The 15,607-nt window shown below is 44.2% G+C and overlaps 1 protein-coding gene across 23 annotated transcripts in view; it reads right to left on the bottom strand.

Moving 5' to 3' along the window:
- The window catches only part of LOC113029564 (aspartyl/asparaginyl beta-hydroxylase), a 44,050-nt gene that overhangs the window by 21,484 nt on the left and 6,959 nt on the right, over positions 1-15,607 (bottom strand). For 8 of the 23 annotated variants that reach the window (XM_026180490.2, XM_026180483.2, XM_026180489.2 and 5 more), the window contains 3 exons: positions 14,307-14,489; positions 9,479-9,523; positions 7,724-7,792 (listed from right to left, as the gene is read on the bottom strand). In XM_026180490.2, coding sequence (XP_026036275.2) covers positions 7,724-7,792; positions 9,479-9,523; positions 14,307-14,489 — 297 coding nt within the window. Of the gene's footprint in view, positions 1-109; positions 155-239; positions 288-773; positions 813-897; positions 949-7,723; positions 7,793-9,478; positions 9,524-14,306; positions 14,490-15,607 lie in introns of all 23 variants that reach the window. The other 15 variants (XM_080306274.1, XM_080306271.1, XM_080306272.1 and 12 more) reach the window with 5 other exon arrangements.

Here is a 15,607-nt window from a genome sequence, read left to right as displayed (position 1 = left end):
GTTGCTTCAATCACTTACGCCCCTAAAATTCACACTTTCTGCATTCTTTAGTTATAAAATTATACACAGTACAGGACACTCTGGACATGCAGTCGGCAGGTTTTAGTACCTCGAGTCGTGTTCTTCTTCTCAGTAGCCTCTCCTGTAACCTCTACTAATAATACACAGAAGGAAAAACAGCCCATGACACACAGCAGTACCACAAATTCAGGCACAAACCCACACAGAGGGATCACTACCTTCTGGGAGTTTAACCTCAGCATCAGTGGCCATTAACACCTCATCTTCTATGAGAACAAACAAATCAGAGAGTTTGATAGTGAAGGTCTACTTGCTGATAACAGAAAGCCAAACTAGCACAGCAAGCGGTGCAAACAACAAAAACTTGACAATAAAAGAAAACAGCGGCGATTTCAGGCGTCTCAGAGTGACTTCTGGCACAGAGTCTCTCTTTTGACTCTGGTTTGGTTATTCTGACTGAAACTAACATTTCTGAGCTTCATGCCTCACTGGTCTGAAATAACTTCAGTGATCTTGTAACACTTCAGTCAAAGCTGAGGATGTATCCACAACTTTTACTCGAGATAAACACTCTCAAACACGTAAAAACATTACTGTATTTAATGGTATTAGTGTATTTCAGAAGCACAAACAGAGCCACTAAACAAAGTCATGAACGACCTCACTCTGTAACAAAAAGGCAGACAGTTAGAGAGTTAAGGCTGTTATGGGCTCAGTTAGTCACTCAGCATCAAACGGAGTCGTGCAGATACCTTTCCTTTTCCCTCTCTTCTTCACCTCTTTCTGCTCCTCTGCAGGGTTTAGGAAGCAGACACACCTGTCAGGTGAGCGCACGGCAGGCTGTGAGCTCACACAAACACAGTCTCTGTACACTACCTTTCCTCAGCCTGTCTCTCCTCACAGCATGGCCTTTTAACTTCTTATCATCTGAACCGATGCACAGAATAAAAGGAAGGTAAACACAATCAGCTGTGACAGAAACAAATAAACAAATTATGCTCGTGCAGGTTTTTCCTGCACAGACGAAGTTTGTTGAACCTTAGGAGGAATCAGACCGAGATCTTAACAGGTTGTCTGCGAAGGTTCTCAGTCACCCAGGTCATCATCGTAGTCTAAGGAGCTCGGAAAGAAAAGCGTCTGGACTTCTTTAGTTTTGTTGAAGACGTTTCATGCGAGAAGCTTCTTCAGCTCTAAGAGCAGCTGGTGGAGAGTCCCAGGATTTAAGCCCTAAAGAAGTCCAGATGCTTTTCTTTCCAAGCTCTTTAGACTATCTGAACAGGTTGTTAATCAGACTTTCAGTCATGCATAAAAGACATTTACAATTCAAGTTTCCATAAATAACAGGACTATTTAAAGACACTGCTGTTAAATGAGACAACAAAAATCGATTCAGGACATCATCCTTATGTTTCACTCCCTAAAAGCAAATTATAACTGAGGTGAAGATGCTCTTATGCTTTCTTTACAACACCATATAATACGAAGGTTTGAAGTTCAAACACTTACAAGTTTAGATTTGAGAAAAATTCATATAGTAATCTGTTCACCGTCCACATTTTTTGTTGATAATTGGCGAAGCCTAGATGTACGAGGCCACCGTATAGAAAAGAATTAATGCGTCTTTGATCTGATCTGCACTTTATTACTCATCACAGGTGACCTGCATCCTCTAGGTCAGTGTTTCCCAACCACTGTGCCGTGGCACATAGGTGTGCCGTGAGAAATGATTAGTTGGTGATTAGTACTCTCAGTGACCAGCGTGAGTGACAGGCAGAACAATTACATTCTCTTCCACTAGAGGGCAGTACAGCTACTGACCCAGATGAAGGCCCTAACTTGGGTAGTGGTCAGAAAAAAGCAAAAAAGGTACACTGGGGACAAACCGAGCCAATTCTGCGGCGCCTGATCCGTGGGGGGAAACGATCAGTATGCTGTTTGTGACATTTTTGCTCAGCGGTGTACAGTGTGATTTTTCTAATGTGAAATATGTGCCGTGGCTCCAAAAAGTTGGGAAACACTGCTCTAATCGTCTGCAGCTTTGAACACAACAAAGCCCAAAAAGTGATCCAAAGGTCAGAGGTGAGAGGTCAAACATAAGATGTGCACATTAGTGTTTTACAGGCAGAGAAATATAAATGTTGTTAAAATGCACAAAGTGTTAATAAGAAAAGCACACAAGCAGCGGCTGATGACCACCTGATAGCTGACGTTAGGTTAACTGAAGCCAGATTAGGTGACGATATCGGGCTATGTTGAGCCTGCTGTGCAGTGCAGGCATCAGAGGCAGCATCTGACCAATCAGAAACATGGACGTGTCTGCAGAGCGACCGACTCTCCAAACAAAGACAGAAGCAGCGTGTGTGCATCATGTATATTAATAAAGTTTATTTAAAGCCAGGAAGGGCTGTAAGCTGACAGAGTCATTATTATCACAGCTCTCGTGATGACACAGTTACAGCTAAAATGACATTAATGAATGTGAGATATTAGTGACTTAACCCTTTAAGACCTACCACAGGACCAAGTCCGCCAGAGCTTATATTATAGTTTTACATGCTGTGGAGCCATTTTTGGAAGCATTTCAAGTTGCTATACATCAATACAACAATTATAGCCCAGATTTTAATAATATGTCTGCATTAAGTGCACATAAATTGTAAAAAAGTGCAATAAACTACAAAAAAATTGAAAAGCGTTTTTTGTTTTTTTAACATATATTTCTAGTTAGAGAAATTTAAGAGGCTTATCCCTGAAAACTGTAAATACAAAAAAGTTGCACAAAATAGTTTCCCACCACAGGAAATTTATTTTGAGTGTCTTCATAGTTTTATTTTTGAAAGACACCAATTTTTATATAGTGCAGGAAAAACTAAAATAAATATTATAGTGCAAATTTGCAAAAAAGCAGCATATGCATCAAAATAAACTATTTCCAGCAGTGCAATATGAGTCCTCAGCATCCCAGAAACGACACAGAAAGTCATAAAGTCAAAGGTAACTTTTAAAAACACCAGTATAGGCTCATGAGGCCCTGATGGTAAAAAACTACATTTCTGCGAAAATGACGTCCCTTCCGGTTTAGGGCAGGTCATGGAGGACATGCGATAGTTCGCACTGACGTCTATTCCAACGTAGGAAGTGTTACAAACAGCTGATCGGATCGGCAAAGCGTGTTTCTGGAATATTATGTTTTTGTTGCTGCAAGTGCTTTTTATGCAGTTTTTTCAAAGCTTTATGTGGAAGGAAACCGTGACCGAGGACAAGCTGATGGCATCAGATGTAAGTACAACTCCTCCGGTTCCATATGCAAAACAAATTATTGCGCTAGCTCACGTGGTTGCAGAGCTACCGGGATTTAAAAATAGTTACGCAAAACAGAGCGTGCCCGCTCCGACCGGCTCTAAAGGGTTAAACCTGTGCAGAGTTTAGAAAGCTGCAATCGTGCTGATGATAAATGGGGAACAAGTAAAGAGAGAAGTCAACACATACGAGCGGTAAGTGCTCTATTTTAGGATTTCATGCTGAGCTTATAGAACAGTGACCATGTTTTTACACTTAACAATCTTTGGTCCTCTTACGATCCACGCTCTGAGTTCTGGGGGTCGTGGCAGGACTTTGGTGAGAGGTGGTGATTTCATACTAGCTGATTATCTCAGCAATAATCTGCTGTGAAGCAGGTGAGGCCAGCAGCACAAGTTACCACAAACAGCAAACCTTCTTTATAACCCTGGAAACTCCCGAGTGACCTCACAAAAGTCCGAGTTATGTTTCTGCGCCACTGGTATGAAATGACTGCAAACTGATCAATACGTAACAACGCAGAAGCACACACCACAAATAAAAACTACTCAAACTACAGATTTCTGATCAGTTTCAGCAACGTCGCCGTAAAGATTTTAAAACTGACCTGAATGAAACCACGTGATGGACGCTCACATCACACCCCTGCTTTTTGTTACCGTGTGCAGAGAAAATAATCACAACAGCTTATGGGCTCACATACATTACGCACTAATGTGTTTGTGCAGTAAGTCCAGCACTTTACGATAAAATAAGTCATAAAAGGCAAACATTTATGCTGCGTGCAAAGATGAGAACATAAAGGTGAATAAAGAGGATAAACGCCCTCTGTGACATCAAAGATCGTGTCCTTGAGTTTGTATAAAACTGATCTGTGACGACAGACATTTAAGGATAACTGATTTTATATAACGCTTAGACCAAAAATGTAAACATTAATTAACAAATTAAATGACTAATATGTTGAATATTTCACTGGTAACTGCATCATAAATTATACAGAAATGAATAAAGGTGTTTATAGTTTCAGAAAACGTGACAATAATTACTTTCCCTTTTGAATAAATTTAGTCTGAATTTTTCTATTGAATTATTTTTTATTTGTTTCCCTTTGACTGGTTGTCAGTGGTGTCTTGTAGTATTTTATTTCTGTATTGTGAATTATTTACTGGCTTGTTTACTTTGTTATCCTGGCACTTTCGACCCTCCGTACGGTACAGCTACAGCACCAAAGCTCTCGCTTTGTTCGCGGTCGGTCGCTTACGTCTTCTGTCTGTTTAAAAATGTTATCATGAATGAGAGCGGAGGTAACAGCTGGGTTAAATTCAAACTCGTTATCGTCCCTAAAAATGAATTTCCTTCAGTTTTCCTCCAGTTGCCACTAGCACCTGCTTTACCGTTTGACCTCTGACCTCGCAGGACATTTTTATCTGATGGAGAAAATCTGTTAATGTCAAACAAACGAATCCCGTAGATCGATCGTTATCTGGAATCCCTTCAGCCTTCAGCTCTTCCTGCTTGTGGTGTTTCGGATTTATTAAATTAAAACTCGGACCAGTCTGCCCTGTTTGGCCTCCTCCAATCATACTGGGTTACAGCACATCCCAGTCTGGTCGGGACCAGGCAGCCTCCCTACCGCCTGTGTCTCTGCTTCCTATTGGTTCTGGAGGTCCAGTATGACCCCTTTAACCTCCCCGTCATCCGAGGAGGCTGTCCCGCCCTCCTCCTCCTCCTCCATCATCTCAGAGGCCGCCGCTTCCTCCTCCTCACCTGGCTCTAAGGGCGAGGACACTACGTCATAAAGGAAGGTGAAGAAGCCATAGATCCAATCAGAGCCCTCCTCAGCTAAAATATTAAGAACCTCCTCGAGCGACTCGGCATTCGCACTACCGCTGCCATCTTTGGTCAGGCCTGACGGAAGAGAGAGGAAGAGAAGAAAAGGGACGGGTGGAAGTGCAGAGGGATCAAAGGAGGAAATTATAAAGGAAAAGAAGTGGAAATGATGCGATGGAGGGAGGATGGACGGGGGGAGTAAACTGGAACAAAAAAGTGTGGTAAAATAAATAAATACAGGGTGATGAGACGGGACAAGAGAAAGATAGTGAGTTAAAGATGAATTATAGACATTTAATAAAGATTTTACTTCCTGTCTCAACCACGTCAGATGACCTCTGACACGACGTCCGCTCAATAAAAACGAACAGAGGCGGCCACGTTCCTGCTAAGACTACTTCAAACACGACATCTATAACACAGCTTCCCATTAAGACTTCATACTGCCAGCGGATGCTATCAACACTCTGTTGTTATTTACAGGAGGTTGCAATACTTGCCTGGCCCTATCAAAACACAGACTCAATACATTTCTTATTTCCGGTCATTTATCACCTATTCAAACTCTGGATGTTTATTTTTAACAAAGTTTCAAACAATGAGTTGGCAGATTGATCTAAACACTCAGGTTCAAGCTGTTTTTTCTATTCTTAGATCTGTGTGATGTCACAAGGAGGGTTTTACCTGATATGGTCATTTCACACAAGCCCCACCCACATTGCTTAAAGGAAGCAGATACTATGGCTCAGATCAGACATAAGATGAACTGATGGGGTTGCCCACAGCCCAGACAAAGAAGGATTATTCTAAACTGGGAATCATGCAAAGCTGCCGTGGTAGAGTCTGAAAACACCACCTCCTGTTTGCACTCTCGGTTACTGTCTTCAGTTTACTGGCAACAAAACCTAAAAAAGTAAAAGCTCTCGGCCTCATAAATAATAAGATCATCTTTGAAGTGAAAGACAGAGCAGAAAACTGATCTTTGAGATACATAAACAGGTTTCAAATGAAAACTTCCGCTTTTGTTGAAGGTAATGACAGTTGTTGAGAAACTCAAAGAAAAGTGTCCAAAAAAAAAAAGCTTCAAATCATGGAAACAGAAAACGATGCCTGCAGCAGATCCATTTCTACCTGAAGATCAGAGGCGGGCTGTGCTGTGGTTGGTTTAAACACTCGTTTTCAAACTGGAGACAGCTGCGTAATGAAGCCGCTCTAGTAGCCACAAATGTTCACAATCCTGTCGAGGTTTTGTAAAAGCAGCGTAACACTAAGTGCTAAATCTGAACCAGTGAAATAATGAACGGTGTTTAAGGCCCGTCTGAGACCTCAACACACTAAATTTAAGTAGAAGTGAGGGAACATGGTCTGGTTTTCTAGTTCTACTTAGGTATGGAAATATTCAACAGTGTCCCTTCAGCACTCTGATCATTGATGTTCTCTGTTTATTGTGCAGGATTTGTGAAACTCCTTGGCTTTACAGAACGTTTATCCTTCCATCCATTTTCTCCGTATGTTGTTCGAGGTCATGGTGGCAGCGAGCTGAGCCTCCCTTTCCTTGACCTCTCCTTGGACACACCCTTCAGCGGTCCCAAGCCCTCTGAGACACATAATCTCTCCAGTGCGCCCCGTGGTCTCCACCCAGTAAGACTTGAGCGAACCACCCAATCTTAGAAGTGTCCAGCAGCAGCAGCTCGAGCCAGAGCGTCTACCGAACGACCCTCTGTCTCAGAGAAAGGCTGAAGGGCTGCTGTGCCAGCTTTCTGTGGCTTAGGGATTCGTAATAATATGCATATGTAATGTATAACTTAACCATGAAAGAGGAAGTAGAACTATGACAACGTACCAAAAGGCCAATTCTTATAACATCCAGATGTTCAGCTGATGTCTGTTTACTAATTACTTGAAGAAGCTTGACCATGACGTCCTGCTCTCATGTGGGAAAAGCCTACCTCACTTTCTCTTCATGCTGGAGATCCAACCCTTACTGACTGTCTCATTTTTTCCCAACCAACCAGCCGACAATCAAAACTTTGCGCCGCGTAACTACACCCTGAAACATGACAACACGCCTGCTGTGTCTCACGACCGTTTCAGACCTTCCTCTCTTGATTTATAAATTCATACTTGACAGATTTTAGCAACGACCTGCAGGGACACTGATACAGTAGATCAGGCACTTCTCTGTGCCAGCGATGGACATTTAAACTGTCAGAACCCTGAGCTGCAGCTCATTTTCATTTATTTTTATTGCAGTTCTGCAGTCGTCTTTATATTTGCATGCTTCCCCTGTTTCACAGCACCGTCTGATCTCAGGGTTTTTTCCTCCATTAGCAATGGACTCGTGGCCCACACACTTTCATCTCTGAGCATCTCGTCTGCGTTTGCAGTCACGCTGCTGACTCTGTGTTAAACCTGAGCTTTGTGGCTTCCTGTGATGCTTCAGCTGGTTTTAAGCTCAGTTTATGTTCGACGGGTTAATCTCTGAATCCGAGGCACTGTCACACGTCTGTAAACCACATCAGGCAGGCAGAAAAGCAGGCAGCAAACAGCAAAATTAAAGCAGACTTGCCAAGCAGAACTTTGGCGTCCTCCACGTCAAAGTCTCCGTCTCCGTCTGTGTCGTAGGCCGTCAGTTTACCTGGAGGAGGAAGAGGAGATGAAGTTCAACCAACAAATTCTGAAAAACACGAAAATGTTTGTGCATGCAGCTACCAGAGTCAACTGCAACACTTTAAAGTTCTCTGTGTCTCATATTTTCTATGTGCCGCTCGTCTTGGATCGTACTGAATAAAACTTTAAGCCCTTGTTGTAAATTTTGGTTATTCTAAGAGTCGGATTCAAAGCGCCAGAAAAAAAAGAAAGAAAGGAAAAATGCTGGTCTCTGTGCTGGCATCACGGTGGCTACATCTGTGTCCATCCATGGTTTGCATTCACCAGTTTTGTTAAGATGGTATCAGTTCTCTATTTGGTGCCATTAAACCACAGCAGAGGAAGAAAATGTAATGAGAGGATGTTACTACAAGAGCTCAGGTGGTGAAAAAGGACAAAGGAAAATGTAACAAAGTGTGTTTTTGATGTTTTTCATCTCTCTGCAGCATGTTAGAAATAATTAGTTCTTTATGGTTTAGCTGCACATTAGTGAATCAGGCCTTCGGTCTTGTTTCGGTCATTTTCTGTCTGATGCCGTCACAGGGCCGGCTTCAGAGTCACAGCAGTGGTAAATGAAGCTCTGACCATGTGACAGAAACAGACTAAAAGCATCCTCTCTGGGTGCAGCTTCACTGCTGCTCTATCAAATAAAGGCAAAAATAGTCACAAAAATAAAAGCATGCATCAGTCTGTTAAAGTGCACAGAGGAAGTGTCTCTGTTAAAAGAGGAAGGATGTGGTGATGAGGAGAATTCTGTCTGTTATAAGCAGCAGCCCCACCGATCAGACCCCGACTCAAACCACAAATCGAAAGCATTTCAAATGCTGCTGTTTAGTTTTGTGGACCTCTCAGTTAGCCGGACCACCAAAACCTATAAAACAGTAAAATATAAAACGAGCACCTTTAGTCCCATCATATTAAATATTAAAGAGAAGGCAGACATCTCTACAGCTGCCAGCTCAGAGACCAGGCCACAGGCAGGAGCTTACCAGGCGGTAGGCCGATCTCTTAACCTTTTAACTTTCTATTTCATTTTCATAAAACCTGTCCATACTGAGTTAATAAAGGCTCTATTTCCATTCCCTCCTGATGCCCCGTGACAGTAAACGAGGTAGACATGTCTCCTCGCAGGACAAGATAAGTTTTGAGCAGAGACACTCAGATCTATGAGAGAAGTGAACGAAACAGAGAGGAAGTCATGCAGGTGACTACGGCTCTGCCAGTTCCTGGATAACAGCTGCTCACCTGGAGTGTTTGCTATGGATGCTGGCTGCCACGTGGTAACCAACAGCGTACACGCGCAGGCGGCCTACACTCAGACATGCGGCTGTGTTTACAGCACAAGGAGACACAAGGTGACCACCTCGTTTACCACCACTGAAAGTCACCCGGGAATTCACAGAACCGTAGTTACCAATGCAACTTCCCTTACATTAACTCTCTGTACAATCTGGCAGAGCTCTGCCTCTAATCAAACTCTCTTCATCATCTTGGACACAACTTCACAGCTGCTGTTTGTTCACATTCTGTCGAAGGTTCATTTTAAACTATTTTAAAAGCAGAAACGTGATTCTTCCACCTGCAGCTTGCAGTCACAGTGGGCTCTGATGGAATCAGGGTGTAATACGATGGATGGGGATGTGTAGTTATGGCGGGTTAAATGTTGAGACTGTACCTTGTAAAACTTCAGAAAAGTTCATACGAAACTCCTTAGCTCTGGCTGCGTGCAGAGATAACACAGAGAGAAGAGGAAGAAGAGGAGGGAGGAAGAAGAGGCCACAGGAGGTTAAAGCATTGCAGAGTCACTGTTTAGATCAGCACAGTCATTACAAACAGTTTATGGCTCTGCTTTACAGTGAAACACCTCCAGCAAAGTGAGAGGCTTTTATTGTGAAGGGCCGGGGTGTAAACATATGCACCGTTTACACAGCAGATAAAGACTTTATTACACAGATCCCGCTGCACAGAGGAGATATCAGCCTGTAAGGCTCCACCAGTCACTCTGCTTTCAGTTTCCTTCTTGTCCGAGCAGATTGTGAAGTCAGAGACACTTTGCCTCACAGACATTAAACAACCTTTTCTGCTACAATCTTCTCTTATTTACAAAATGCAGTTTGGTTCATTTAGACAGCAGCAGACTTGTTTTTGTCCCCGACCATGTTTTAAACCGGTCTGCCCAGTGAGTCACGTTATCGAACGATGGTTATCAGCATTAGAAAAAACAAACCTTCCAGGACACACACACACACACAGACACACACACAGACACACACACAGACACACACAGACACACACACACAGACACACACACAGACACACACACACACAGACACACACACAGACACACACACACACAGACACACACACACAGACACACACACAGACACACACACACACAGACACACACACACAGACACACACAGACACACACAGACACACACACACACACACACACACACACACAGACACACACACAGACACACACACACAGACACACACACACACAGACACACACACACACACACACACGTTGCGTGCTAGCTGCAAAAACAAGTACAACCACAAATTCTGTGACTCTGCCCACAAAAAGCCAAAAACAGCAGCCGTCCCCAATAAAGTTGTTTGTGCACTTTCCACCACTTCCAGCACACCTGACTGATTCAGTGAGTCTCTGTGCTTCTATTCAAACTGTCAGAATTGTTGACCCATCAACCTGAATCCAATTTGGGGACAAAGGTAAACGTGGCAGAGAGGTGAGGTGGCGAGCAAAGTGCTAGCGTGGCCAGCTCATTTAGAAACATATATTTTCTTGTAGCTGGCTGTCGGTCACTAGCATAAAATCCCAAACTCAGTTGCCTAGTTAACCCTCTAATGTATTTAATGCACCCTCAGAAGCAGTGTTGGGACTAACGCGTTATTAAGTAACGCGTCACAGCAACTACGTTATTATTGGTAACGAGCACGGTAACTAGTTATTATGCCAAAGTCAGGAACGCGTTACTCGTTACTGGGATAACTGGGCTGGTTATTCGTTACTTCGTGTGGTGGCTGTGGCGGAGCTTCCACAGATTCAATAACATTAGCACGTGGTGGAGGCCAGCAGGTGGATGAGGGAAAGGGGAGGCTGGAGGAGGAGAGACCAGAGGCGGCCGCTGGTCCGAGTGTGAACTGAACTTCAGGTAAGAAGTTATGACCTGCAGTCTCTCTGGGTCAGATATAAACCAAGTGTAGGTGGAGTTTATTTTCGCTATTCTGACTTTTCCGTACTGCGTGCTAGCTAGCATGACGGAGTTTCTATACAGCTGGGTGGTGCTATGTTACTGATGTTGAACTTTATTTTGTTCATAAGGTTAATTAAAACAGAATCGTCTGGTATTCAGAGGAAATATTACGCGTTTCTTATTGAGGTGAAAAGGAACATTTTGTCCCAAACTTCAGCTACAATGAAAAAGACACAAAGCTGGAGTTATTCTGTGTGTTTTCTGCACAGCTGCCTCTTCTTCTCTCATCCTCTCCCCTCCCTCTCCTGTTTCTACTTCAATCATGAAACTGATCAATGATCAGCTGATCGGCTCTCGTTTGTTTATCTCCCACTTTGCGCCAGAAAGAGGAAACCAGCAATGTCGCGCTAAACAGCAGCAGCACGTTTAAGCTTGATCAGCTGTTGTTAGAATTTATTTAATATTCATTTCTAGTATCAGAAACACACTTTCCTTTACAGAAACACTGAATCAGCCATCGGTTTAGCGCAGTGGGTGAGCAGGCGACCATATGCCATACAGCCGTCCCGGGTTTGAGTCCGGCCTGCAGCTCCTTCTCTGCATCTGTCTGAAGAAACTAAAAAGCAGAAACCCTGACAGGATTCTGCCGTCTGCATGTCTGCACGCTGTGCAGCTGACGCCATGACGTGATCCAAACAGCTGTACAGAAGCAGAGTCAACCAACGGCGCTCACGTCTCAGTTAGCCTGTCTCACTGTGGTTATCATTTCCATACAATGAAAGCTCGTAACTGAGAGCTGAACAGGAAGTTGCTCACAGCTGTGGCCGATGTGTGTGCACAATGGAGTCATGATGTCTACAGATACAAGGTCGTTTATCAGTCTGAGGAGGGAAGTTTGAGATGAGGATCAGTTTGTAATGTGACACAGCAGAGTCGCCGTTTTCGCTGTTGTTACTTTTCACTTAAAAAAGCGCATTTTCCCACAAAGAACTGGAACCAGGGTCTTGAGATCAGTCCGCTGTGGCGTTGTCACGCATCCTTGTTGCTTTCAGGTGTGCGAGTCACGACAGGTGGCAGCCGTCTCCTGGTTTCAGCGTTTCCTGTGCAGATTTTATGGACGGCGTTCTTTAACCTGGAAGCTTAACCCTCCAGTCTTATTTTGACACTGATAGCTCAGGACTGCTTTGCAGAAATTGTGACTCGACGATGAACTGATCAGAACCGCGTGATCAAACAGCAAAGTTGGCGTGACTAAAAAACAGTCAGAGCCCAAGAAACAAAACCAAAAACATCCCCCAAAACTACTTTACTGACCCTAACTGCAGTCAGGAGCTCAAAAACAGAAGAGGAACTGGTGGCTGTATTTCACATTCAGTCATTTTGAAACTGTAGTGATTGTAAGACGTGACCAAAAGTCTAGCGAGCACACATTTCAGCAAACTTCCCTCTGGCTCTTTGACGTTTATCTTGGGTCCGTTTTCTCCGGAGGTCGTCCAAAGCTCCAACCTGGCCTCGGATGGCATTTAAGCTTTTTGTATGCCAGGATGAAAGCTGTTAATAACCCAACCGACCACAGACCACAGCAAACATGTGTATTTCCAGGCCACAAGCTCACTTCCTCCCGCTTGTCTCGCTCCTTTTGGTACACACACCAAAAAGCATCACTGCTTTAAGCTGCAGACACTCAGAGCTCCCCACAATCGGCTAACGGCACATTGAAACCATTCAATCACAGCACGCATGTGTGGAATACATTTGTGCACACAGATCAAAACGCTACTGTACTTTTGAAACGCTGTGTTTGTTCACGTCTGACTGAGAGGAAGGCGCTGTGAAAACTCGGCATCAAACCACATGAAGAAGTCACCGGGTTCCTGTACAAAAACCACTACTTTGACATTGTGTTTCAGTGTGTGTGAACGCTGGAGACCCAGACAGAAATGCTGCTGAGAACCAAACCAAATAGGCCAACAGATGCACGTCTCCTTCTCTGCACTCCACAAACGTTCTCACGCTGCTCTCACGTTGGAGGCGAACCCGAAGGAAGAGAAAGACTGCCAAGGATCGTCGTCTTGTAACATTTAGATGTAACCGTGACATGATCCACTGTGGAGAGCCCACAGCTGAGAATAAACCCGATCAGTGGACAGCACTGTGATTGGTCAGGTAACTCTGCGTCAGGATAAATGATGGTCCAGGGTCAGTAAAGACATGTTGGGTCGTCTGTACCGACCACAGTTAAATTACTTAACTCGGAAATATTTTTTTATAGTTTGGGAGCAAATTTGTGAAAACTTATGAAGCAACAGCGACGAGGTGGTGCTGCAGCTCAGCAAAGAGGCGGGAAAGTGAAAGATCAGACAAAAGATAAGGTGTTTATCAAGCTGACATCAAAACTTTCAGTAAGTCTGTTATCAAAGCATCGGATCGAGAAGAACAGGAGTGGTCTGAAACGCAGAGCCTGAAGATGGCAGGAGGCCGTCTTTCACGCGCAGGAAACTGATCTGAGAGCTGCTTTAGCGCTCTGGAGTGATCAGGTGACCCATCGACGGTGGCCTGGGTTTGAGTCCGCCCTGGGTCATTCACTGGGTGCCTACAAACTGAAAAGCCAGCTTTCTCATGATCACAGAATCTGCTTCCTCATTGTCATCTTTAGAAGCATCACGACATCATCGTGTCGACAAAGCGTTTTGGAATTTTGCGTCGTTTTATCAGAAACGGTGTGTAAACAAAGACGATCTCATTTTATGTGAACTTCCTCTTCCTCCTCTTTGTGGATATTAAACTGTAACAGCCGGGAAACGGCCACACTAGTTGGACCGTCTGAACCTCCAGGCGCTGCCTCAGTTCGATGTTTGAACAGATTATCACACATCCCACTTTCACTGCATGTGACCAGCGTGCAGTGCTGTTACTAAACACGGCCTGCTGCTTGGTGAGATGTTTGCTGACTGAAGCAACGTGTGGGGCCCCCACACGTTGAGCAATTCACCCGAGCTCACTTTTATAATCACAGGATAATCTGCATGTCATCTTCATTCAGGAGGAAGATTAAGATGAGGTTTATGAAATGCTGAATGTCTGCTTTACTTCTGCAAAACAACCACATCGACGCATGTTAGCCACTTCTCTCTTCTGCCAGAAAACAATCCCTCACTGCTTTTAGCTGTTCAAAGTCTGCACCCCTTCAAAATAAAAGCTTCAGGAAATTGGGCACTGAATCAATCATGCGTCTGCTTCCATTAAATTACACCATGTTATCACGCCCGCCCTCCAACTCACCGATCACGGTGTCGTAGTCCACGATGTCGAAGTAGACCACGGCCACAGAGCTCCAGACTCCCAGCAGACCCAGGACCACAAACCAGGTGAACACGGAGTACTTTGGGCCTCCACCTGCATCTCCTCCGCCTCCTCCCTCTGTCCTCTTTCCATTTTTGCTCTCCACCGGCACCGTCTTCCCCTCTGCAGGTGTGAAAAGCTGATGTTAATACCAAAGCCAGTTTGAGTAACATTTATTTCTTCTTTGAACGTGTCAACTGAGGCACGATCGCGCCTGCTGCCAGATTTAGATCAGCAGTTAACGTGCTGATAGCAACAAACTCGGTGTCACCCACAGACAGACAAGATCACACAGCACAGAGCTTTGTTGTTGAAGAATGAAGTGAAATCTGAGCATCGGGGCCACGTCTTTATTTCAAACCGTCGCAGAGAGGACGACAGCGCGCAGGTTCAAATCTGCACCACTGAAAATAAAAATGTTCTCGTGCAATAAGTTTTGTGTATTTCACAAAATGTATGCAAACTTTCATCGTCACAGCACGAGCTGGAGAACAACGCTGGTGCTGATTGATCGCCAAACAAAATGCAATGACTGGAGCAGGCGTCAAACCTGACGGCAGCTTTATCGTGTGGACGTGTCCTGCACTCCTGAGGTTACGAGGCTCAAAAACACTGAAAACATTTATTTATGAAATTAAAAAAGCAAATAGAGAAAAATATTTTTTTATTTACAAAACGACCAGAAAATAAGGAACATGCACACACATGTGCACCAGTATCTGTGCACCAGTCTTGCTCACCTGCACAGGTAATCAAGCATATTAATGTGTTATGACATCAGCAAACAGCAGCAGGCTGAAGCTGGGCGATCAGATTTAAGCCCTCTTTAGTGACTAAGGTTCAGACTTAGTGGACTGAGGCGTCATGTTTCCAGCTGGTTTTCCTCAGGACAGATTTGGCACATTGTCGTACTATTTTAAGTGCTTTGGGAAAACAAGGAGACCGAGTGGAAGAGCGAGACAGGAAGTACAGGCGGAGAGCGCTATGACGTGATTAAACTGTAGGTCGGAGTGTCGGCTGAAGGAAAACTTCTGGTGAAAGTCTGAACGTCCAGGAAAAACAAAGAGGGAACAGAGAGAGGGGCAACATGGCTCCACAAAGGACAACCCGACCCAGGAATAGAGCGAGAGACACCGAGTCAATATGACCCCGACAGAGAGAGAGATGACAACAGCTGTTTCAGGACTGAACAGGCTGCAGATAAAGAACAGCTGTCTGCTTTTGCACTGCGTGAAAATGTC

The sequence above is a fragment of the Astatotilapia calliptera genome, chromosome 9, assembly GCF_964374335.1.
Source record: "Astatotilapia calliptera chromosome 9, fAstCal68.1, whole genome shotgun sequence".
NCBI lineage: Eukaryota > Metazoa > Chordata > Actinopteri > Cichliformes > Cichlidae > Astatotilapia > Astatotilapia calliptera.
The sequence above is the reverse complement of the archived record's forward strand: the minus strand, read 5'-3'. Positions and strand labels throughout refer to the sequence as shown.